At 39.5% G+C, this 27,571-nt stretch overlaps 1 protein-coding gene across 2 annotated transcripts in view; it reads right to left on the bottom strand.

Annotated features, from left to right (window-relative positions):
• Window positions 1-27,571, bottom strand: part of SATB2 (SATB homeobox 2) — a 122,640-nt gene that overhangs the window by 87,171 nt on the left and 7,898 nt on the right. For both annotated transcript variants that reach the window (XM_083408818.1, XM_083408819.1), the window contains exon 3: window positions 8,375-8,551. In XM_083408818.1, the coding sequence (XP_083264944.1) occupies window positions 8,375-8,551 (177 nt within the window). The remainder of the gene's footprint in view (window positions 1-8,374; window positions 8,552-27,571) is intronic.

Below are 27,571 nucleotides of genomic sequence, written 5' to 3'. Positions count from 1 at the left end.
ACAAGGTTAATTTCATGGATTATATCAGAAATTTATTAGTATTAGTACTGTGGTTTTAAACGGATTACCCACTTGACACCTTCCATCCAGGGTGCATTATTAAAAATGTCAATTAATGCATCAGTTTGCAGGGGTAGTGGGTAGTGGTAAGTGTTTTTTTAAACATGCTTGTCAATAAATTTCATAGAAGTCAGTTGGGCAGACTTTGCAAAAATTGTGTTTAAGTTTATAGTAAGAACCTACCCAACATACAGATGAGTATATGTTATAAATATATAGCGAGTGAACTATATACTGTCTTGCTACAGCGGAGAAGCCAAGTGGAAAAGAAAAGCACAGGTTAATTGCCTGTCAGTTGCTCTGCTTTAAGCTGCTCAAACACAAATACAGGAGGGGTTATATTCGGGGGGGGGTCATGTGCAAAGGCAAAATTGCAGTCAGAAGGACCCCTGGAACCACCCCCCACATAACTATCCCTTTTTTTGCTGAGCTCTGGGAAGGTTGCAGAAGGCCTCTGGAAGGTTCACAGGAGCATCCCACAGCCTTCAAGAAGCTTATGCGACCTTCCCAGTGCCCAGTAAGCAAGGTGGGGGAGAGTTTAAAAACTCTGCAGTAGGGAAACACAGTGCATAAAGAGCTTTTTAAGCCCTCCACCCTCCTTACCGAACTCTGGGAAGGTCACACAATATCTTTGACGGCCCCCTCCAACTGTTTCCCTCAGCTCTCCATTTATTTATTTACCATATTTTTTCCGTGTATAAGACTAAGTTTTTTCCCTAAAAAATAATGTCTAGAATTTGGGGGCATCTTACACATGGGGGCTATCTCCCCTCATTTTCTTAAATTGGAGTCACCAAAAATAGGAGGCATCTTATACACAGGGGCGTCTTATAGACGGAAAAATACGGTATGTATTTTTCCACCACCCGTACAAAGCTACAATCATGTAAGTCAATCACACATAAATTGCCGGTTTCTTGTGAGTCTATAATCCTATACACACTTATCTGGCTGGAATCAAGTCCCACTGAAGTCTATGCAGCTGGCTTCTAAATAGGATTGTAGTGTGAATTACTTATACTACTCAGGTGTATGCAGGATAGGAAAAAATATTTTTTCTTAGTTGAGAAAACTTTATAATTATTAAATAATAAATTCAACTTGAATATTGTCTTTTACTAAATTTATAAAAAAGGCCCAAAATTGTTTAACCAGTGTATATATATTAATAAGATAAGATAGTTCCTACCAGCAGGGTCACAGTCTAATAAACACATAATCCAAAAGAAAAAGGGAATGGGGAAGGAAGAGCGGCACAAGCACTGAAGCAGCTGCTCCTTTGCTGGCCAATGGTTGGGGCTATAACAAACAACACATGAATAATCAAAGTTACTTCAACAAGAATTTATTTTAACATTACAAACTGATTTTATGATAAAGAAAAAGTCACAACTTAAAATTTTCTCTTCTGCACCAACAAATACATAGATGTCAAGTATAATCTTGCAGTAAAATAGATACAAGAACACCTGCAACATTCAATGAGGCTGAATGGGAACTTATAAGATTGTTTATAAATGGCTGTGTGATTTTTCCTGAAATGATTTTCTATCTTTGTTTGACCATCAACAACTCTGGTTGTGCTGGAAAACAGAAGTGGGTGTATGTGCTATTGAAGAGTGACTGAGTGTTTTTAAACCATTACTTGACTAGACAGGGTGTTAATAAAGGTGACTCTTCAATCAGTGTTCATTTGATACTAAAATGAAAACAGTATAAACAAAAATAAAGGGATTTAACAACAGTACCCTTGTTGATCTGGGGGGGGGGGATCCCTGCTCTATCAACTGCTTGCATTACATGGTTAACACTTGAGATATAATTTCCAAAGAGCAAAGTTTATTATGGCAAGAGCTTTCATAGACTAGACTTCATTTGCATCTGATGAAGTGAATTCTAACAAAGTTATAATGTCAGAGGCTTTCATGGATTAGTCTTTCAGATGCCACTTGAGATACAATTTCTTTATCCAGGCTCCGGTCGTAGTGTTATTGTGTAAATAAAAATGACTGCGGTATGCTGAAGCACTCACACATTTTTCCCCAGACTCATTCTCCATCTCTCAGATTCTCTTTACTGTACATGAACAATTATCCAAAGACATTGAGCTCTTTGCTATCGCAAAATCGGGGCGGGGTGGGGTAGCTGTGGCTCTCCAGCTGTTGTCGAACTCCAACAGCCCCAGACAGCATGATCAATTATCAGGTACTGTATATAGAAGCTGTAGTCCAAGAACATCTGGAGGGACACAGGCTCCCCATTCCTGGGCTGGATTGTAAGAAACTCTGGTTCCAATGCCAGTTCAGGGCATTTTTTCTAAGCAGATATAACAGGATGAAAAGGGAAATTGTGTGAAGTTTAACCCTTCTCCGTAACACTGGGAGGAAGGAGAATATAACAAAGACATACAAAATAATCTAAGAAATAAAATATACAAATGTAGCCCCATGAAAACATTTCATGGTTTATTTTGCTCCTTTCTTCTTATATTATTACATTACAGCCTATCTCTCTTCCCCCTCCCTATTAAAATGGGGTAAACGGATGAAAAATCTGGTATATCAAAATACAATGTTTCCTTCTGTTTCGTAATTTTAATTTTAAAATGTTGCCTTTCTATTTATAAATGTGAATGCATAAAAAAGCCCATAGTTAGGGGAAAGTGTGCCAGGGCATAAAGAAGACGATTTAATCCCCTTTCAGCTTCCTTCTTTACCCCACACCTTACTCCAGTCCAACAAAGGAAATCTGCATTGGAAATGGACATCCAAGTGTTGATCTCTTTAGCTGGATCAGGAACAGGCTAAAACGGGATGCAAATTAAATATGCATCCAAGCAGAGATGTCTATCCATTGAAAATACTGAAATGTGATTAGAGAGCATCTGCACTCAAATGCACATTGGGGTGTGTATCCAGTTTACGTCCTCTCACTTCTGATCCACCCATGTCCTTGAAAGCCTGATTCTACATGCAGAGCTTCATGGACCACAGTACACAGCTCCATGGACAACCACTGCAGCCCCTCTTCTCAAGGGAGAAGCAGGGGGTTTATTATGTATTCAGTGCGTACCCTGCAAGACGTTCTCAACAGCTGTATGTACTACTCGCATATACAGGGTGAGTCTGTATCTGTATCCACAGGGCCTCTTTTAAAGGACTCACCCTGTATAACCTTTGTATGTGACAGCCTGCATGAAAGGAGATAATGATAATTCCTATTCAGATGTGTCTTCCATCCAGGAATTTCAAAATATGTGAAGCAGACTTCCCTACAGAGATAGACGCAATTGCTTGGGATAGCAAAAACTCTTCACTGAGTCACTTAAATCCACATTTAATTTCTACCTAAATAGAACATCAGACACCTGACCTTAAACATTCCCATTAGTACTGTCTGAATAGCTATATTATCCTTTACCTGCAGGCAAGTAGAACAAAAATCAGGACACCCCTCCAAGAGGTGAAGGTGCCAGTCTCACTCACACTGCCAAGCCCACCACAACTTCCCACCTAACTATTGGATCCTCTCCCCTGCACCATTCAAATTCTGTCTATTGAGACATCTAAACTGTGTCAATGGAGACATTTCCTGTCAGTGGTGATAGCTCAGAGGCAATGTAGGAATATAGGAAAAGCCTTATACTGAGTCAGACCATTGGTCCATCTCATTCAGTACTGTCTACCTTGACACGGGTGGTGCTGTGGGTTAAACCACAGAGCCTAGGACTTGCCGATCAGAAGGTCGGCGGTTCGAATCCCTGCGACGGGGTGAGCTCCCGTTGATTGGTCCCTGCTCCTGCCAACCTAGCATGTCGAAAGCATGTCAAAGTGCAAGTAGATAAATAGGTACCACTCCGGCGGGAAGGTAAACGGCATTTCCGTGTGCAGCTCTGGTTCGCCAGAAGCGGCTTAGTCATGCTGGCCACATGACCCGGAAGCTGTACGCCGGCTCCCTCGGACAGTAAAGCGAGATGAGCACCGCAACCCCAGAGTCGGCCACGACTGGACCTAATGATCAGGGGTCCCTTTACCTTTACCCTTTACCTTGACGGGCAGGGGCTCTCCAGAATTTCAGACTAAAGTCTTGCCCACCCACATCTAGAGACGCCAAGGACTGACACAAACATGAACTCAGTTATTGAGAACCTTTCCCTAATACACTCATAAATACCAGATATTGGTGAAAATCAACATGGGAATATTGCTGACCTCATGTTCTGCTTGTAAACTTCCCAGAGAGATGTTTGGCACCAGCCTACCAGAAACTGCCTTCTGGGGAAAATTGAGACAAGCAGTTTGCCTATGACCACAAACCAAGTATCAAAACTGAAATATCTTCCCTTCTTAACCCAGCAGCTCAGTCATATCACCTGAGTTTCTATTCTCTCAACTCCACACCTCATTCAAAAAAAGGTACTGAAATTTTGAAAGGCATTTGTCCATGGAAAAAATAGCATACAGTCCATTTACAGATAGATGGTGAGTTGGAAAGTCAGCTTATATGGTAAGCAAATGCTGCAGAAACTCACAGCAGCTGACTGTATAGATGCTTCACAGAGGATGCCTAGAAGTAAAATGTTTTTAAAAGTGTGATGTGGTGGCAACTACTAACTGAAACTGCCTTGGTCGCACTGGTTGATGATCTCCGGCAGGCTAGGGACAAAGGTGAGAGCTGTTTCCTAGTTCTGCTGGATCTCTCAGCGGCGTTTGATACCATCGACCATAACATCCTTCTGGACCGTCTTGAGGGGCTGGGAGCTGGGGGCACTGTCATACAGTGGTTCCACTCCTTCCTCCTGGGCCATGTTCAGAAAGTGGTGGGGGGGGGATGAGTGTTCAGACCCCTGGGCTCTCACTTGTGGGGTGCCTCAGGGTTCTGTCCTCTCCCCCATGCTTTTCAACATCTACATGCAGCCGCTGAGAGAGATCATCAGGGGGTTTGGGCTGGGTGTTCATCAGTATGCGGATGGTACCCAGCTCTACCTCTCTTTCAAATCAGAACCAGTGAAGGCGATGACGGTCCTGTGTGAGTGTCTGAAGGCGGTTGGAGGATGGATGGTGGCTAACAGATTGAGACTGAATCCTGACAAGACAGAAGTACTGTTTCTGGGGGACAGGAGGCAGGCAGGTGTGGAGGATTCCCTGGTCCTGAATGGGGTAACTGTGCCCCTGAAGGACCAGGTGCGCAGCCTGGGAGTCATTTTGGACTCACAGCTGTCCATGGAGGCACAGCTTAAATCCGTGTCCAGGGCAGCTGTGTACCAGCTCCATCTGGTACGCAGGCTGAGACCCTATCTGCCTGCGGACTGCCTCGCCAGAGTGGTGCATGCTCTGGTTATCTCCCGCTTGGACTACTGCAATGCGCTCTACGTGGGGCTACCTTTGAAGGTGACCCGGAAACTACAACTAATCCAGAACGCAGCAGCCAGACTGGTGACTGGGAGCGGCCGCCGAGACCATATAACACTGGTCTTGAAATACCTACATTGGCTCCCAGTACGTTTCCGAGCACAATTCAAAGTGTTGGTGCTGACCTTTAAAGCCCTAAACGGCCTCGGTCCAGTATACCTGAAGGAGCGTCTCCACCCCCATCGTTCTACCCGGACACTGCGGTCCAGCACAGAGGGCCTTCTGGCGGTTCCCTCACTGCGAGAAGCCAAGTTACAGGGAACCAGGCAGAGGGCCTTCTCGGTAGTGGCGCCCTCCCTGTGGAAAGCCCTCCCACCAGATGTCAAAGAGAACAACAACTACCAGACTTTTAGAAGACATCTGAAGGCAGCCCTGTTTAGGGAAGCTTTTAATGTTTGATGTATCGCAGTATTTTGGTGTTCTTTTGGAAGCCGCCCAGAGTGGCTGGGGAGTCCCAGCCAGATGGGCGGGGTATAAATAATAAATTATTATTATTATTATTATTATTATTATTATTAGGCCCCAGAATAAAATGTAGCACTTAGCCTTACCTCTGAGTATTTTTTCTAAGTCACTCCAATGTGTGCAGAAGCATCTGGATTAACACAGAGCAATCTCTGGACCATGACAGATACAAAATATGCAAGCCAAGAATATAAATGTTTAACCTGTTAGCCTAGCTACTGTTTCCTAAGGATGGAACAGGCAGTAGCCTATTTGAGTCAATCTCTCTTCCTCCACAGTGAAATGCTCAGCAAGTGTGTGGGTCACTGAATGAAGCTGCATGCCTCCATAAAGCACCCTTTCCTGGGATCTCCTTCCCTTTGTAGATGCCAAGAATGATGCCTTGGCTGCTTAATTCAGAATGTTCCACATGTTAGCTCACAACATGTTAAGCAACTGTGTTAACCAAGATGGATAGTGCTGTCAAAGAGGAAGCTGGTTCAGCATGACAGAAGCAGTGGGATATAGTGACCTTTATATTCAAAAAGAAATGTCCTTAAAATGGCATGAAGTGGTTCTTTTAAAACACTTTTCTTGCTTTTTTATGTTTGGTAACTGAGTGCAACATTGCTAGACTATTACTACACATACACTTTATTTCCAGTTAGACCCTTAAGCTTGCTCATAAAGCTGGTGATGATTCATATTCTTTATCACACTGCTTTGATTTTTTAAAATCATTCAAAATTCTGTTTTATTAGTAGTCCGTGTTCCAGGATACCTAGATTTTATTGACAACTGAAACTCTTACAGAATATATCCAAATTTGTCAGGTGCATTTTTATAGTAAATAATGAAAATACTGGTTTGTGCCCCAAAACTATTTAAAAACCACTTGTGGTCCAATTCTAACCAGCTTTGCTAAGCAAGAATGCCTACTGAATTAAGTGAAATTAATTTGCAAGTAAACATGCTTAGAATCACAGCCTTAAATTAGTATAACTGTGCAAACCATCCAAATTATTTATCAAAAAAAAGCAAAGACCAATGATTTTTCTTGACTCAAGAAGTATCATTCCACTCCTTTATAAAGAATCTACTAAAATGCAGAGAAAAATAATTTCAGCAACTTTCTCTTTTTAGGGTGGGGTGATGCTGGTTAGGGCTTCAACATTTCAGCTGCAATCCTAAAATGTAGAGTAAGTCCCGTTGGACAAAATGAGACTTACCGCTAAATATACATGTAAAGGATTGTACTGTTAAATGATTAATCATTTAGATTAACTGAATAAACAGTACCTATGGTCTACAAAAAAGGTACTGTGAATAAATTGGGTAGCAGACTTTTAAAATATATATTAAAGTACTTCTAAAGCTACAGATTAAAATAAACATTTTCTCTTTTCTCACTCATGGAAGGCAATGTCTTTTCTAATAGGATGCCGGCTATAATACACATATACATCTATACATCGTCTAAAAACTAAGTATGCTTCTTGTCATTGTTTTCACTCATTCAATTTATGTAAATTTAATGAGTAATCAACTAAAGCTCATGTGAACAACCAAGATTTCTTTAACTGGGTGACAGATCAGAGAGAGAGAGAGAGAGAGAGAGAGAGAGAGAGAGAGAAGACATCTAAAACTGTAAGAGAATGTTCAGCTTCTCTCCAGGTAAACCCATATGCTGAAAACAAAAGGCACGTCAAGCTGCATAACACATAAGGTTCAAAACATTCATCTGTTACAACAATTAATATATTCAGTTCTGGACTGTAAGTTTAAAAGTTAGGCTTTGTTTTTTAATCATTTTTTCCTTCATAGAAAGGTCTCTCAAATCTAGCATTTTTATAATCAAAATCTAACCAGACAACTGAAGCAAATTTCCTTAATTTGTCTCACTGTTAGGAAACAATTAGCTATAAAATTTCTATTGGAGGAAGAAATTATTGTTGTTATAAAGTCTTTATATTTATCAGGAACATCTGCTAATGGCTTGGTCTGCATATCATATAAAGCCAAACTTTGGCTTAGTGTGCATGTGTGGGCTCCTGAAGGAACACTCACAGTGACTTTACTCATTCCAGTCCTTTTTGCTGCCACCCCCAGCTAAGCCAAGATTTGGCTTAGCCTGGACCCATGGTGATGCCCTCTCCAAACTAACCACATGTTGTACCCAAGAACAAACGTTGGTTAACAGCTCATGGTTAGATTGCAGGGAGCTTAACCATGAGCCTGGGTTAGGATGACAAACTAAGCCAAATGCTGGCATAGCTGAGCTTGGCACAGCAGCAAAAAGGAGCAAAGTGGCTTTTGTTCAATGGGATTTCCTCCATGTAATGTAAGCAGGTTTAAGGTTTACTATTAGCTTCCTTATTTGCCTTTAGAATACATCCTGAGACTATGGAAGAACTTACTGCATGCTAGTGACTAAACAATCAAATACTTTTATGCAGTACCTTGTGCCTGAGCAGCAGAGCTGTGAGAATATCCGAGAGCCAGGAGTGCTGTCTCCACCAGCTGACTAAAAAGCACATCTTTGCGAACCAGAACAAACTCTGCATGTTCTTCTCGATTATCATATTCGAGAGAAGTGTCCAGCTGCTCCACCACACAAAAGACAGGAATCATCAAACCTGGAGGGGAAAAGATGGTTGAATCCACAATTAGAGACCATAGGATCAGACCAAAACTCCAGGTAATCCAGAATCCTAGATGCCTTTGGGAGGCCTACAAGCAAGTCCTAAAGGAACAGCCCTCCCTTGCTGTACACCCAGAAGCACCAAGGTTTCAGAAGTGCACTGCCTCTTAACAGTGGGATTTCCACTTAGCTAGCAGACCTAATATCTATGGATTTGTCTAACCATTTAAAAAAGCAATCTAAGCTAGTGTTCATCACCAAATTGAAACGGTCTTATTCCACCTCTCAGTCAAGGACTCCCAAGGCAGCTAAAAACATTTTTATACATATCTATTAAAATTATACAAAAGCAGAAGAATAAACAAGAAATCAGTTCAAACAGCTGTAAGATCAAATTTCATTAAAATCTAGAAAGAATAGAAATGTTTTAAAGTGTTGGTTAGAAGCAGCTAGGGTGGGCACTTGACAAACCAATAGGGGCGGGAAGCTCCAAAGATACAAAGGTACAACAACTGAGAAGACTACATTGCCACCTTCAAAAAGACAGAAACACTCTGAGGAGCACCTTCCAAGAGGGTCTGAACAGTCAAGTAGGCTTATAGGGAACCAGGTGGTTTTTCAAGTACACAAGGCCAAGCTTATAGGAGTCACCACCACAGAATAACTGTGAACTACATGAAATAGTTCTTTTTCTCTCTTTGATAACAAAGCACGCACAAAAATCCTTCAACATTTATTAAAGATTAATAAATAGATTATGAAAAGGTCTTCAGAAGGAGATTATGTCATTGAGTTGTTCAAATAAATCATCAAGCACATTATAATCATTATCACTTTGCTCTAACCACTAACTTCCTAGGTCCAGTTTACCATAAATCAAGTATATTATTCATCATGTCTATAGTTTTTAATTGTGTAAAAGTGCTTTTCAATCCTGAAAAACGCATCTTCAGAACAATCCAATTATATACACCACTAATTTTCCTATTTTACATATAGGGAATTAAAACTGAATTAGCTAAAAATACCCACAAAATATATTCCTGAAACAGGACATGAGCTCAGGCTTTCCAATGCCTTAACACAGGAATTAGCAACTGGTACCCAGGGCCAGTCAGAACTTGTGTCACCCCAGGGCAACTGTGTCTGGCAGCAGCTACAGCAAACAAATATTTTAAAATTTCCCACATTAACCCCAATAAAGCACTTGTAGGGAATTTAAATGGTTGTCTATTCTTGCTGTCACCAAGTAACTACACAGCCAGGAGCTCGCCAGGATCAGAAGGGACCCACCAGAGGTTATTTTAGAGGTTATTTTGTTAAGCAATCTCCCAGCCTTGAGCACAGGCCTGCACAGCATAAGGTGCACGGCCAACTGCAGTCTCCTCTTTGACATTTGCTGCCTCCTAAGGAATTCCAACTACCCATGGTTTGCTGTTCTTTCCCACCTCTTTCTAGAAATATATAAGCTCTCCCAAGCCCATAAAAACCTGGAAATATACTCCCATACAAAAGCTTGGTTCATTCTTACAGCAAGTGAAGCCCATCAAAATTATTAAAAATTGGGATTGTATGATGATGTAGTAAATATTTTTTGTTAGTCCTCCCACAACCAGGAAAAAAGTTTTTAAAAGCAGGGGAAGGAAAAGTAATTTGTCTAGAAAACAAATCTTTTCCTATTATAGTAAAGGTAAATGGACCCCTGACCGTTAGGTCCAGTCACGGATAACTCTGGGGTTGCGGTGCTCATCTCGCTTTACTGGCCGAGGGAGCCAGCGTACAGCTTCCAGGTCATGTGGCCAGCATGACTAAGCCGCTTCTGGCGAACCAGAGCAGCGCACGGAAAAGCCGTTTACCTTCCTACCAGAGGGGTACCTATTTATCTACTTGCACTTTGCGGTGCTTTCAAACTGCTAGGTTGGCAGGAGCAGGGACCAAGCAATGGGAGCTCACCCCGTCGCGGGGATTCAAACCGCTGACCTTCTGATTGGCAAGCCCTAAGCTCTGTAGTTTAACCCGCAGTGCCAACCGCATCCCTTTTCCTATTATAAACAAGGCCAAATTTCACATATGAGGATGTAATCCAGCCAAAGTTAGCTTTTAACAGAGGACAACAGGAAAGAAAGCTAAGCACATCTCTAGCTCTCCCACTAAAATCAACGGAACTTAAATATGCTTAACATTGGCATGATCTTATTAAGTAATTCTATGTAGTTGTGTTCTCCAAGTGTTACTAGTATCAACCCTTTCCCTTTATAATTAATTCAACAAAGCAGATTAGAAGAAACATAGTATCAGTAGAATGTTAGCAACATAGTGACTGAACATTGACATTCATCATGCATACAAAAAAAATTATTAAGCTTTGCAGATTTACTTAGAATAAATCTCACTAAGCTCCGTGAAACTTGCTTCTGAACAAACTTTAAATTCCACTTGCTTTTTCTTTTTGTGTCACAAAACTTTACTGTACCCGATTAAATATAGTTTGTTATATATTTACTATGTTCTAGTCTACATCCCCTTTGTACAAAAAGTGAAAATTACTGGTTACTGCAGTATGAGTCTTGGGCTCATGTACTAGCTAACCCCTTTCCTCTGGTGCAGTTGTGAGAACATCAAAAGCTTCCATTTCCATTGCTATTTAATCACAGTTTAACATTATATTCAGAATATGCAGACCATAAAAATGGAATTCCAAACATTAAATGAGCACTGACTACATTTGCTCAGACTCATCATCAGGATATTACCTTGTACCCAATTACATCTGGGAAAGAGTCTAGAAAATAGATTAAAATAATTGGTTCTCAGTACAAAGCCTGTCCCAGCTTCCTAATACAGCAGTACTCTAATGGCCACTCAAATGAACTGGATTGTCCAAGCTCTACAGTACTTCAGATCCAGCAAACTTTTCACATCAGGGGCACCAGCTTGTGAGGGCCATTGGGAGGGAGTCAGTGTTGCACACCTGACATCAGGACATTGGGAGGAGCTTGGGGAGAAGCTGAAGGGGGGGGAGCACATGACTTCAATGGCCAGCGGCTCCTCCTCCACCACCTCCTGGCACTACCAGTAGAAGGCCACTTCCACTCTCCTTCTCCTCTTCAGGAGGAGGAGGAAGAGCCGTCCACTGGAGCCACACTGTGCTTGGCTCCACACTTTAACCTCCACACTTTTTGGACATGGGGGTAGCCCCCACACCAAAAATATTCAGGGGGCCAAAAGGGCTCCATCCCCAGGAGATGGTGCCCATTTCACATTTTTGTAACAGAAAATTTTGCTGTTACTATGTTGAAGCCTATAGTTCTGTACCTCCTGCCAACCTAGCAGTTCGAAAGCGCGTCAAAGTGCAAGTAGATAAATAGGTACCGCTCCAGCGGGAAGGTAAACGGCATTTCTGTGTGCTGCTCTTGTTTCACCAGAAGCGGCTTAGTCATGCTGGCCACATGACCCAGAAAAACTGACTGCGGACAAACGCCAGCTCCCTCGGCCAGTAAAGCGAGATGAGCGCCGCAACCCCAGAGTCATCTGCAACTGGACTTAACGGTCAGGGGTCCCTTTACCTTTACCTTTATAGTTCTGTACATTTACATTTAAATGTATGGACATTTATCAGAACCACAAGAGAAAAGCTTGTAACTATAAAAGTTACACTTAGGTCAGTTGTTTTCTGTGGCTCCTAGCAGGGAGGGGGCACAGTCCTTCAGGGATGGAGGAGGAAATGGTAGGATCCTGAGGTAGGATCTGCAAAGATCTGGGTGGGTTGAATGTCTGGCAGGGGTCTTTCACTGATCTGGGGGTGACTGCAACCCCATTGCTTTGCCTTCTCAAATCAGGTTGGGAGAAATAGACCTCAGGAAGGGCTGCTACCTAGTTCAAATGCTAGTCTCAAGTGTATGGTTTCAGGAGGAGGTTGAAGAGGTCCTGACTGGTTCCTCTTCTACTCTTGGTCTTTCATTACTGACACAAACCACAGATCTCCACATGCAATTGTGCATAATAGTTTCTAAACACTCACCTACAGCAGTGATTATTAATGTTGCACTGATACGAGTTCCCACAAGGAAGATAAGTTAAGACCCCCCCAAATTACTTTGAGAAGTCTGACCGAAAAGCTCTAGGAAGACATACAGCTTAGACAATCCAGTCCAAACAAACAAAAACAAATGCAAAAGAGGAGGGTGTTTGTTTTGATTTTTAAAAGATTTGGAGTGTGTGTGTGTGTGGTAGAATTGGTGTAATACCAATGTAATTTATGACAAATACAGAAGTGGAAATGTTTGCCTAAAGAGAAGAGATGTTAACAACAAGAATTTGTAACAGGGTCTCAGTTTGGAATAGGAGCAGAACCTGAAGATGCCTCAACTAACACCACCATCACCAGTGTGGCTTCCTTAAATGATTGCCCAAAAGCTTTCTTGATCTACCCTTTGCTCTAGAAATACAACAGCCAGAGATTGTACTGGCAGTCCACTGCAATGCTGGTCCACATTTTGACACATGACATTAGGGGTACCGTCCCACATTAGTCCCACTGAACTCAACAGAGCATACTTCTGAGTAGTCATGGATAAGACTGCACTACACAACAACCATATTGCAAAATTATTTTGGTCAACAATCTGTAATTTGAACAAGTTATTTATCAATTGGCAAATTAATATGGTTGTCATATTATTTGAACAAGTTTCAAGTTGAAACAAATGCTATGTGTTTTCTAAAGACTCTTCTGTCTATAAAAGCCAACACAAAAAGATAACCACAAGCCAAAGGTAGATTGGGAGAGCATAGGAATAAAGGGGATACAACAGGCTCCACATCTCAGGAAATGATGATTTTCCTGTTTACTTCTGGGGGGGAAATATAGTCATCTGGTGTCTAAGCCAGAATCAGAGAGGGTAAAAGAACTGACTAACCTGCACTAAGTAAATAAGAGGGCTGGAGGGGGCAATAGAGGGCATATAGAAACTTCTCAATACACCCTTAGAGCCTGTCATTCTCACTGAATACATATAGGCCAGAGGTGAAGATGGAGAAATGACTGAGCAATGTAATCCTATGTGTCTAGGTGTTGTATCCACAGAGTCCAATGGATTTGACAGAGAGGTCATGGCTTTAGTTGGAAGAGATGAGAAATACAGACATTAATGTAGTTGGCTACATTCAGGTTTTACTCCTTTTAAAAAAATACACTTTCAGTGCAATTCTGTACATGTTTACTCAGAATTAAGCCACAATTCATTTAGTGGGACTTATTCCCAAATAAGTGAGTCTACAATTGTAACTTTAATGTAACTGAAATGGGGGGAATGTTTTTATTTCTAGTATCTTTAGTGTATGTGTAGTTATGAGAAGCAGCCAAAATCCAAGGCAAGTAATAATTCATTTTGTCCAGTAGCCTGATATTGCAGTCCTATAAACCTGGGAGTAAAGCTCATTTAATGGCACTTGTTAGTGAAAAAACACTATTTCCTAGGATAAAAAGAAAATTCAGTGTAAAATGATTAACTCTTATCTTCTATTATTATTAAGATTCATATATTTTCTACCACAAAGATAAAAGCAAAGAACCTGTAAGAGCCAAATGGAGAAGAGTTATTGCCTCATGATCACAGTTGCATTGTCCACCACAAGTAGACAGTCATGCATAGCACTGCATAGTAAGAAAGTGAGAACACTGTAAATGATAGTCTCAGTTTTCCTAATTATTTCATCCCTGATCAAAAGCAACAGCAATGTTCAGCTGTTTCAAGCTAATCAACCTCACAGACAAGCCATAGCTCTTTTTAAAAAGCAAGCGCATAGACAAATGGTTCACAAACTGAAAAGTTGCTGCTCTTTAAGATACTGTACTGTACTGTCCGACACATACTTCAGTATCTGAGAAAACACACACTCATGATTTTTTCCACATGACTAGTGCAACAAATCTTGTTACAGTACTAGCTCACTCCTTTCCTTCCCCTCACCCATCCTCTCTCTCTCTTTCTCTCTCTCTCTCTCTCTCTCTCTCTCTCTCACACACACACACACACAGAGGGGGGGGGGGAGAGAGAGAGAGAGAAATACTGTATATCCAATAGTTCCACTCAGTTGATAGTATGACTTCCATCAGCGGAACAGAGATGGAAGCAATATTCAGCAATACATCTCCCACCTACAGCCCTCCATACTTCCCTCACCAACTCCAGAAGGTTGCAAGATGCTCCAAAACAAAATCTGGGGGCAGAGGAAATTGCTAAAAATTGCATGCCACCCCAATCTGCTAACAGAAGCCTTACAATCAGCTGAGCTACAACTTTGGATAAAATACATCATTTTAAAGAAAAGATAGCATACATATTGCTACTATCTTTATTTTCCTCTGAAGATGTAATTCCTTACCAGGAGAAAAAAAGAAACCCTGTCAAACCCAACTTTTCCATTTATGTTAAAGGCAGGCTATGGCTCTGAAAAAATGCATATTAAAAAACAAAACATAACATAACTTAGTTATTTCTTAATACAACTTAGCCATTTCATTTGTTGTTTTACAAATATCCCACACTACTATATATAATAACATGAACTAATGGAAAATATACTAATATTTCACTTCAAAAGAGTGACGCCATTTTAGAACTAGTACCTTAGATGTTTTTATAAAACCACCTATTTAATACATACTAGTGCTTTTGATGCCTGTGGCATTTTAAAAAATGGTTCAGGGTGAGAGAATTAAAGAGAATTCCCTGCACAGCTATAATTTTTAAATGCCAATTTCTATGCCAGATTCCACCCACAATTAATTTTAATGGTCACGTTACAATGTCTTAAAAGTGAAACTACAAATAGACCTTGTACTGAAATATTAGGATGTCATCATATGTAAGTTTACAGTAAAATCTTTTTCCAAAAGGAAGAAAAGTGAAGAAACTACTGTATTCACATCTTAAGAGACTAGAAAACCCTGTTGATTTTAAAAGGCAAGTTTAGTGAATTATTATTATTAGCGGATTTTTCTACTATACAATATAGTATATTGCAGGGTTGGAAAAACCTTTGGCACTACAGGTATTGCTGGACTAAAATTCCCATCATCTCCAGCCAGCATGGCCAATGGTCAGGGAGGATAGGAGCTGTAGTCCAACAACAAGTGGACAATCTGGGGGACTGAACTACCAAACTGCCCAGGCAAATACTACGTCCTGGCTCCCACCCAACAAATCCAGACACAGGTGTTTTACCTGAAAGATCAAAACAAATAGATCTTTATTCAGGCAAGTGATGGCACAAGATCAGCAGCAGACACAGTGCACTCAGGAGGAAGGCAGAAAGTTCAAAAATGCAGGGAAATGACAAAGATGGCCCACCAAGTTTCTCCATCCCTCCTGCCAAGCTTTTAAAGACAAGGTATGACACGTGTGGCGCTGTGGGTTAAACCACAGAGACTAGGACTTGCCGATCAGAAGGTCGGCGGTTCAAATCCCCGCGACGGGGTGAGCTCCCGTTGTTCGGTCCCTGCTCCTGCCAACCTAGCAGTTCGAAAGCACGTCAAAGTGCAAGTAGATAAATAGGTACCGCTCCGGCGGGAACGTAAACGGCATTTCCATGTGCTGCTCTGGTTCGCCAGAAGCAGCTTAGTCATGCTGGCCACCTGACCCGGAAGCTGTCTGCGGACAAACGCCGGCTCCCTCGGCCTATAGAGCGAGATGAGCGCGCAACCCCAGAGTCGGTCACGACTGGACCTAATGGTCAGGGGTCCCTTTACCTTTACCTTATGACATGTTCGCAGGCTCTCTTGCCTTGTGGGAATGTTGAGTTTTCAAGTGCGCACTCCACCAGGGTGGGTGGGTCTGCTCCCATCTGCAAAGGTGGCACCTGGTTCCAGGCAGCAGGACTGCAACAGCCTCCCCACTCCACTGATCAAAGCCCTCTCAACTTCGCAGGAAGCTCAAGAGCGATAGCTAGCATCCCTGCTCCTCCTTCCAAGCAACTGAAATGTCCCACAATTCACTCACAACACCCCACACACATTCTTTTCATCCTTGTCTTCTATGGGGGCCTCCTAACCCAAGTCCAAGAGTGTTGCTCATGATGTACTGTAGTTTGGTGGTATTTTATCTTGTGTAAATAATCCATGAGGTCACAATGCTCTCATATCATTGGTGCCTAATTATTTATTTTTAACATGATATGACCTCAACAAAGGCAAGATTAAGGGCCCCTTGCTTTCCACACCCACAGGAATATGTATACACACTTTGTTTAGCAGCAGGCACCCTCTGCTCTATGCCTTAAGACACTATCACATTTAAAAACTGAAGCCTTTTATGGATGTTGTGTGCTTTGTTAGCTGAATTTCAGTTGAAATAAAATTGCAGCTGTTTAAGTATCTCCTACCATTCTAATAAAAACCAAGATCTATTTGCTACAAAAAATGTAAATAATGGTTGATTACAAAAGTACAGAAATTTGATTTCATTGTTCCAAAACAATCAACTTTATTTGGTTTTGCAACTCATATCCTTTGTAATAATTATTTTTAAATGGTGATTTCAATCAGGGGTAGCTAATCTTTTTTAGTCTAAGAACAACATTAGTCTCTGACCAACCCTCTGGGTGCCACATGCAAGGGGTGGGTATGGTCACACACAAACACACACGCAGGTAAACATACACACAGGGACACAATCCTGTGCAAATCAGCTGAGGGGGCAATTTACTCAATCAATCTGAGGGAGGGAGAGATTTACAACTGCATTAGGGCCCTGAGATTAGCACACCCTACCACTATGTCTACTTTTAAAAATAACTTTTTCTCACTGCCACCAAAATTGGGATGGGAGGCAGAAAATTTAGCTGAGGGGGCTTGTTCAGGCTCCAAAACTAAGGGTATTTTATTTTATTTTTATTAAACTTCTATCCTGTCTTTCTTCCCAAAAGAGCACACAATGGGAAAACATGGTGGTAAAACAGTACAAGTAAAAATAAAATAAAAACATATTTAAAAACAATTAAGGACTTCTAAAAACACTCCTGCTTTAAATACTTGATTGTATTTGACCAATGATGACATAGCACCCAGAAGTAAAACAGAACCTAATGAAGGCATATAGCTCATGAGAAGGAAATGTAAGTGAAGTGATGAAGGGAAGCACTCTTAATTTAGAGCACTGTAGGCCATTTTAAATGCAACAATAAAGCATGATTTGGAGCATGTTGGTACAGTCATAGCTTGATGGCTACAGAGCTTGATCATTAGGCTATAGACAGAAATGTGGAGTGGAAGATTTTCCGGTGCTAGGGTTGCTATACTTTGAAAAAGGAGAACATATTTACAGACTTCTACGTTTAACAACGGATTGCTATGATGACTCTCATTTTAAATACCCCTACTATATGTAGGCTATAGAAACTGTGGTATATTATTAGTAGCAATGTTCTTAACTTTAACGAGCCTGCCAGAGTAGAGCCGTGGGTGCCGCAATTACAAACGCCCATGTGACCACAACACTGGCCTACAGCCGCTGTTCCTCATAGGACCTGGGAAGAAGGTGCAGACATGCTGCAGAGTTCTCCCGTTCCATTCATGAAAAACAAGGGGTGGGAGCACGATGCATGGGGCTTTTAAATTTGTTTCTATTTTAACAAATTATTGGGGTATTGTAAACAAACAAAAAACCCAAATAAAAAAACCTGGACATTCTGCCAAATTTTAAAAATCCTCCCGGACAGAAATTTTAATCCTGAAAAAGAGGTGTCCAGAAAAAAGAGGACATATGGCAACTATCCAGTGCTTTATTCTGTTTTATAAATTCATTAGTAACAATCAATGGGTGCCAACTTCAAATAAAGCTTGGCCGTTTCAAAGTTTTTAGCTTTGTTTACTGAATACAAGTAAAATAAACATGCTAAATTAGTTCATGCTCTAGGGCATCAGAAAAAATTCTGATGCAAACTAAAAAACTTATGGTGCAAATTACATTAATTATATTAATTTGAAAAGAAAGGTTTTCTGGGATTTTGCTCTATCCAAAAATTCCCAGAAAACCCACATCATTGGCCTTAGCACATGTGTCTCCTTCTCTCTTTACATACTCCAATTTTCTCCCTTGGTTCCAATTTAGTGTCAAACCAGAGTCTGCCATTACATTCAAAGTTGGGCAACCTATCCAAGGGAACAAAGAAGCACACAAGCATAGAGCTTGATCACTTAATGCCATACTACGATTTCCCCCCCCCATTTCATTTCTATACCGCTTTATATTTTAAATAAAAAATCTCAAAGCGGTTTTGTTATTACATATAAACCAACCCTATTAATATATTCCAAATACTAATTATTTTGCTTTGTCCCTTGAGTTGCTTCTAAGCCCTCCAAACTGCATGGCTACCAGGGTCTGGCCCTAGGTTGGAAAATAATTCTTTATTTCTTCTTGCTCTCCTTTCACTATTGCTCCCAAGCTTATGGCTGCCTTGGCACAATTCAGTTATACATATGTAAACTAGGTTATATTTACCTAATAGAGAAAAGGGGAAACATGGGAAGGCATCAAGAACAGAAAAAGAAGGGAGGAAGCCTCCAGGTGCACAGAAGTTTATCAAGTCCGATGCATATAAAAAATAAATCCTCATTCAGGGGCACTCTTGTATACTTTAACAAGGTGGGTCTTAGCCCTGCATGTTGATGGTATCCTGAAGAATTAATATTTAAAAAACTTTTTACTTCAAACATACATCTCTGTATTTGCCTATCATTCACTATATTCTATGTCTACTTACCCAAAATGCAAAAAAAAAAAAGCCAGATATTATATGGCAGCTACTATACTGTAATCAATTTCCAAGACTATTACCCTATTTTCCCTATAGGTAGAATGGTCTTGCAATAACAGATGTTAATAATATTCATTTCACACCATGTTCATTTAACTTTTGAGAGTCCTTGAATTTGCAAACAAAGGTTTATTAGTTAACTTTTCATCAAAGAATTTGAAGTATTATTACCTTTCAGTTCTATGCAAGCTGAAGGAACAGCAACATACATATTGCAAACTAGGATATGTACATGAATATTAAGAAAATCAATTTGCTGATGTGTGCATAATGCTGTTGCTTGTAGAAATATCCTCAAATTTACTGTGACTAGTTTGCTCACAAAGTACTGCCATTATGATTTGAATCATCTGCACAATAGACTAACAATTCTGTTTCTAGACTCCGGAAGCTGCTAGCCTGAAATGTAAGGATAAATGTTCCATGAGATCACCTTCCTACTATACAACCTGCTTTTATTTCTGCCTAGTCTCCACCTGAACTGTGCTATAAAGATCTTGGATTACTGTACAAGGAAATTGGTAGTCTGAAAGGCCTCATTTTACATCACAAGTAAAATATGGTTCTATACTCTGCCAGTTTAGGAACCAAGGAACACTACACTAAATCATATTCTGAGCCACCGTATATTCTGCAGTCTAAACATCCAAATGGGAAGGCTCCTTTCTTCCTTTCTTGCCCTCTCATGGCACCATTTTTCTAAGCGGCAGGAACACTTAAAAGTCAATTCAGGAAGAAATCAGCATATACCTCACCTTTCAATATCTCCCAAGTCAAATACATAATTACGCAATCACTAGTAATATATGGTTCATTGTGAGACTGCAAGGAGCTTGAAATAATAATTCTGGGCAATCAAACAATGCATTAGGTTGTATGGATAAAATTCAAGCTAATTTGGAACCAACAATAAATTCAGATCAAACAAAATGGATCTTGCAAAAGAAATGCAACAGGAAATCTGAAAATGGATCTGGGAAAATGCTTATAAACTTTCAGGGGAATTTCCACACATTATTATTTAGTTAGCATTTACACCAACACAATTAAGCACAATATCCCCAAATGTCAGTGATAAATGTTGACACTCTAGGGCTTTGAGGGCAATTTTTTACATTTTCGGACATACCCCTAGACTAATACATTGAAATTTGGCAATAAAAGAAATCCAAAATACTACTGGATATAACATTACAAATGATCCTCTTGTAATTTCAAAAGGGATAGTATTGGAATATAAAAGACTCATCTCTCAAAAGCAACATGTATGGCAATCTCTTAGGAGAAAAGCAAACACTATTGATCTGATATTGATTAATAGTTTATAAGAATTTGGGATACAGTATGCATGTCCAAACGAAAACACAGCAAAAGTCAGAGAAAGCAGGCAGCAAGTTGTACATTTATAGAGAAACTGAGCCTTTTTATTTTGTATTAGAATAATGAAGTACAATAAAGTACAAGATGCACTACATCCTTATGTGATATTAATAGAATCTGTTAGTAATAAGGTAGCTCTAATATCTTTCATTTTTCCTATTTTATCAGAAATAATCACCATTTATTTCCACCACAACACTTTTGTTACGCTGTATGATATTGGTAAATTATTGTATCATAACTGAATATTGCACGTATTATGATTTTCTGATGTACAGTTTGGCAAATACTATTTTTAAGAGACTGGGGAGGATCATGTCAGTTCTAAGGGCTTACAGAGTTCAACAAACAAATAAGCCAAAGTTTTCCAAACTGTCTGTCGAGACACGTTTGTCTGTCGGCTGCAGTGTGTAGGTGTGTTGCGCGAACGCTCCCCTTGCTCCTTCTGGAGCTGGAAAAGGGTTAGTCTAACCTCTGGTTTGCTAGTAAAACTGAATTACTATGTTATGAAATGATGCACGTCTAATAAATGTTTCACCAACATGAAAAATTTGGAAAGCTCTGAAATAAGCAAGCACACCCACTGTACTGGGAAGTTTGCAAATAACTTCATAACAAAGCTTACAGTTTGCCAGGGACCTTACTTTATCTCTAATTATTAATTCAGTTGATCTAGATGCAGGACTTGTTTATAGTCACCACTCTGAGAGCTTTTCGTCTATCCCCACAGAGGAAAAATGCAGGTAGTCACTGGTGAAGAGGTCAGCTGAATACTACACGACAGGCAGGCCCAGCTTCAGTACTTCAACAGTTTGCAATAGCATACTAAACTGGGAACTGAGGCCATTAAACTGGGAACTGACGCCACTCAGACAACAGCTTTCACACTGTACATCCATGGACAGAAAGGTTGCAGTGGTGGGGTGGGGAGATGGAGCACAAAAAGTAGCTGCATGAATTAGGACAAAGAGCTGAGAAAAGTGTACAATGGTTTACATCCTAGTTGCTCCTCTGTTTGTGTAATAAGGATAAGTTTTTATGAACTCTCCATCCATCTGTAGCTTGCTGCACCAAATCCTGTACCATCCAACAACCAGGAGCATATTTTCAGGGACCTGGGGTCTTCGGAGGGATGGGTAAGGCAGAATAGCCCTGTTCCATGAATGTGAATTATTTTCCATTCATGGAACAAAAGTTAGGATCCAAGACACATTTGGGGAAGAAAACTTCACTGTCTCCACTACTCAGATATTCCTTCCATTTCATAAAGCTGGCAGATGACAAACGAATCAAGTTGTAATGAACAAAGGGGAGAGGGAATTAAACTGGCAACAGGAAGTGCTTCCTCTCACTGAATTTAAAAGGCATAAGCCCAATTATTTCACCTCTACTTTAAAATCTTAATAACAGCAGTTACTAAAAACTTGTCCATGTCTGTGAGCGCAAGTCGCATATTTTCCACCATAAATACAGATTTTAGCTAACAAGATGAAGTAAACTAAACACCAGTTCAGTTACTCTGTATTTTCTCAAAGTCTAAAAATTGGTAGACTATGTGACAGGTCCATCTCATTTTTCTTAATGATGTTTTTATTATTCTTTCACCCAATTAAAACAGAAATGGATATTGCATCTTCTGACTGTATAATTGTTATTGTAATCTGTTTTCGATCACTGCTTGGGAAATTGGTCCAAAACAACATAAACTATCCACAGCCTCAAAATTCAAGTCATTTTCTTTTACTACGACACTTAAGGAGACATCTATCATGTTGCTCTGCTAGCATGTGAGTATTATGGCAAAAAAGTTATTTGTAAGTTGGGAAAAGACATTATGAAAGGCACCTTTTACTGCAAAGTAATGCATAACTCATAAGTGAGATTTTTATTCCTTAATAGCCAATAAAATACAAAATAGCAAATCTAAGAGATATGCATATTCAGTTGTAACATATAAATAATGGAAAGGCACATCACATAAAAATATGATTTTATTTTCCATTTTAAAATATAGGTTATTCAAAGGGCATGCTTCATTTGTAATATGACTGCATCAGCAATATTTATCTTTTAAAAGGAAGATCCTAAACATAATCCTAAACACCTTTACATGGAATGAAATAAAAACCCAGAAACCTACTGACAAATAAATACGCTAAACAAAAAAGAAAATTTTCTCACAATACTATTATTATGTTGTCTCATATTAGTCCAACTAACAGTGCAATCCTACCCACATAAACTCAGAACTAATGCCACACTAATTTCAATGTGTCTTACACCTACGTAAATGTGAATAGGTTTGTAGCCTAAACCACGTATCTTAGAGATAAACTTAAGTAACTTCTAGGCCCAACACTATTACATCTTAAGAAAAACTGCAAATCAAGTTATTGAAGACAAGTTTCTTTGTTTACCAAAGAAACAGTGTCATGTAACAAGTAAATATCTGCCAGTTAACAATGACACCTTGTATCTTTAAAAATGTGATGTGGGAACCTATTTCCATTGTTTTAAATGGAACTAACTTCCACCTATATGATTTTAGGTTATGATCTTAAACATATTTCCTAGGATTCAAGTTGCTTTTCAAGTCTGCATACATCTCCAATTTTACTATGCAGAATACATTTCTTCTCCATGTACACAGACTGCCCATGGGTGCACATTCACATGGATCAACATGATGACCACAGCTTGGCACCACATGCACAATCAGGAAGGAACCTGAGGAAAGTCTCGGGCTCAAATGCTTTCTTCCTTCTTTCTCCCTTGAGGTTGGGAGAAAACTTTAACAGAGTTTAGTTTCACTTTCCACTAATCCTAGCTTGTCATATCAAAGGAACCAACGTTCATGGTTTAAAACAAATTCTGGTCAGCATCAAAACAAACCAACTTGGAACTATGAGGTTTGAAGCTGGCTTGTTTAACTAACTAGAGTTTGTTTTAAACCACAATCTCTGGTACATATGACACAAGTCAGGATAAACTGAAAGTTGGAACTAAATACCTGTTAAGTTCTTCTTGCAGTTGAACAGGAGGCAGGAAGCAAGGAACTATGCAAGAGCAAGGTTCCTTCCTGCTTATGGATATAACTCTAAACCATGGTTTAGCATTATATGCAAACCAGGCTAATATGGGAACAGGGCAGTAGACCAGTTAGAAAAACTGCTGGAAAAATGAATGCCTTCCATATCCATCTGGAATCATTGGGGGTGATGTATTGTGTCAACCAGCCATTATTTAAGGAGTAGAATGCAGCAACGTGCTTCTGTTAGCAAATTGACTTTCGTCTATGCAACAAAACTCCCCTGCTGTGTGCACTCCCTAAATTTGTACCAAATTTGGGAAGGGTACATGTGAAGTGGAGAGGGAAGGGAAGTTGTGTTGCATGAATTACTGTACTAACGGAAGTGCATTATTGGATACCACCGTAAGACACCGTAAGACTCCTTTTGTATGTTTCATCTTTAACTGAAATTCTATTTTGCACCGATGCAAAGATTATATTACAGTATGCATAATCCTGCTATCTCTAGATACAACATAGGAACATTTGACCATAGTTTCAGTAATAACTACTGAAAGGCATGAATTACTGCTCATAAACTGCAAAGAAGCAAGTCATATGATAGCAAGTATATTTCTAGTCCTACTGAACACACATAGAATTATTAATTTCTAACAGCACAGCAATCTTTAACAATCTAACACTTGGGGAAATGGTCCAATTCATTTTTTAATAATAATATTTTTTAAAGCCCTAAACAGCCTCGGTCCAGTATACCTGAAGGAGCGTCTCCACCCCCATCGTTCTGCCCGGACACTGAGGTCCAGCGCCGAGGGCCTTCTGGCGGTTCCCATGCTGCGAGAAGCCAAGTTACAGGGAACCAGGCAGAGGGCCTTCTCGGTTGTGGCACTCGCCCTGTGGAACGCCCTCCCACCAGATGTCAAAGAGAAAAACAAACTACCAGACTTTTAGAAGACATCTGAAGGCAGCCCTGTTTAGGGAGCTTTTAATGTTTAATAGACTATTGTATTTTAATATTCTGTTGGAAGCCGCCCAGAGTGGCTGGGGAAACCCAGCCAGATGGCCACAGTATTATTAATTATTATTATATTATTATTATTATTATTATTTATTGAGACATGTAAACAATTCTAACTGCATCAAACATCAACCAATAAATGGTTTGCATCTCACAGCAGTACACAAACCAGTTTACTGCATTTTTCCAGTGAATGCCATAACTTGAAAAATGCCTGCATTAGTTTCACTACCACTAACACACAATGCTAATTGTAGCTCTGCACAGAACATGCACATGTGTGTACACACACACACACACACACACACACACACACAAAGCTGTCTTGCACTTTACATTTTACTCACTAAAACATGTGGTAAACTCATTCATTTCCATAGCCCATTACATGTAAAACAGTCCTTAAATTCTAAGGCTTTGTGTCTAAGACTGCACAGATTTTTGTTAAATTATTGACATTACTGTAAGACAGTTGTGTTAAATCCCCAAAGAGCAGAGCACCTCTAGAAATATCCTCTACTTGTCTCATTAGCAAAAAATTTAATCTTAAATATTTTTGCATCAAACACTTTTAAAAATTAAAAGTTATAGAGGGGGGAATTATTTGGTACAAAATAAATATTATATCACTTGGGGAATCAATTCGTTGGACAACTCATGCATTGCTATGAACAATCAGAGATAATATGTTCAAAGCAATCAAAGTAAGTTTAGAGAATAGAAAGCCTACTGAACTTATTTCCCCAATACTGTTGTAAAATTGACATAACTATACTAATTTTAGAATTGAAATTGTTAATACAATGGACATAATGAAGGCCCTAAAAGAAAATATTAGTGCTAATCTTTAAAAAGATACGATAATAGAGAAAGCCTTGCACATTGCTGATCCTTTTCTTCTGCACTCCAAATTAACTGAAACTTATTCTTCACAAACACAAGATCAATGCTTAGTACTCCCTGATGAATGCTCAGCTTAAATATGGTGAGAAAATGCAGCATGGGAGAGATAATTAAGTACATTTCTCTGAAATCTTCAGTTTCTCAAATGTTTGTCAGTTGTGGCTTTAGCTCTTAAAACAGTTTCACTTATAGAATGTCTTCATATGAAAGTGCATCTGTTTCTGAGGAGTTTATACAGTAGGAATCAATTAACATAGGATTGATTCATCATTTATTGGGGGGGCAGCTAAGCACACACTATAGTTCAAAGTTAATATTCTGTGTTGCCAAATGAGCACTTTCTCTTTCAGAGGGTGCTGTCACATACACACATTGTGTCAGCTGAGCACTATCTTGGATTGTAAAGCACCATTAGACAGGCAGGAGCTGAGCCCTAGTACCCTAAAAGATGGTATTTTAATCTTAAAATGCTGTTGACCGTTACTGAAAAGAACCCAGTAAACAACCCGTATAAGTTACCCAACGTTATATGATATGGAACTAGATTAGTCTGCTTAATGTCTTGGGTTATAATGGCCTAATGCTTTCCTGATTTTCACTTATTCCACATAATTTTCAGTTATTCCCAAAGAGAAAATGAATTTCATTAACAATAATGATGATGCATTGTTTCATTGTTGCACTTTCATGCTTACTAGACTACCGTCAGGGGTTTTTTCTGTGGCTTGCTTTGGTAACAATAAATTAGCTGAGAATTATATCAGCATACATTCTGCATTATATTGTCATTAACTGTCGCGCTTTGCCCAGCTCTGAAGTCCTACAGCATATAAGTCTGTCAAAATAGTATACAGTATACCTTTTACAAAGCGCCACTTTTTTTCTCCAACTTCTAAGTGCACAGTTTCAGTGTAAAAAATTAACATCAAGATTTATAAAGCGTTACTGAAATACATTTCTTGCACAGGTGATACAATGCATTCCACTATTTCCAGTTAATGTGCATTGGAGAAAATGTTACATTTTGTATACTTTATTGCATACACAGATAGGCTACATTGACCATAACCACTTTTCAGCAGCTAAGCTACTAATAGATTTATTTAAAAAAAAAAACCTATCATATATCAACATTTAGTACAAGACTGGAAGACACAGAGTTAGTCTACTCCATGTACTTCTGCTGACACTAGAGCCCCAGTGCTATGTAGTAATAAATCATTTAAACTTGGTTTCTAATAAATAGATGTTAGCATCAGAATGCATGTACAAAACATAAGAATATTGGCTCGTCCAAAACACATTTAATTGGAAATGAATCATACTGTTTTGTTATTTCAAATAAGTAGACTTGGACTCTACTCCTTGTCTAACAGCTATCCATACAAAAAAAAAGCCTACAGATCTGCTCACTTTCTAGGGAAATATGGTCTATATTAATGTTACATTAACAGAAATAAAGGAGCTAATGGGCCCTGATCAACAGAGAAGTTTGGAAAAATATTATAATGGTCTTGATCCTAAGCATGCTTCTCCCAATAAACTCAGCTACACTTTTAACCAAGTAAATTTAATGCACATGCAGATAGACAGGCAATGTAAAGCCTGACTAGACAATTTACTCTGCACCTAAATCCAAAACATGACTGTGTTTCTCAAAACATTAACAGTCATGCATTCTATTGAAATCACTGGGATTTACTTCCAAGTAAGCATCTGATCCAATTTTTCCAAAGTATAAACAAACATGCATAAAAGTCTTAGAGCTAATACTGATGTTTCAAATCTCTTATGGTTACAACTTTATGAAGAACATTTCAAGTAAAATGTTCCAAAATGATCCTAGATGACTCCTCATTGGA

Source organism: Podarcis tiliguerta (assembly GCF_965153285.1).
Source record: "Podarcis tiliguerta genome assembly, chromosome: 1".
NCBI classification, from domain to species: Eukaryota; Metazoa; Chordata; class Lepidosauria; order Squamata; family Lacertidae; genus Podarcis; species Podarcis tiliguerta.
The sequence above is the reverse complement of the archived record's forward strand: the minus strand, read 5'-3'. Positions and strand labels throughout refer to the sequence as shown.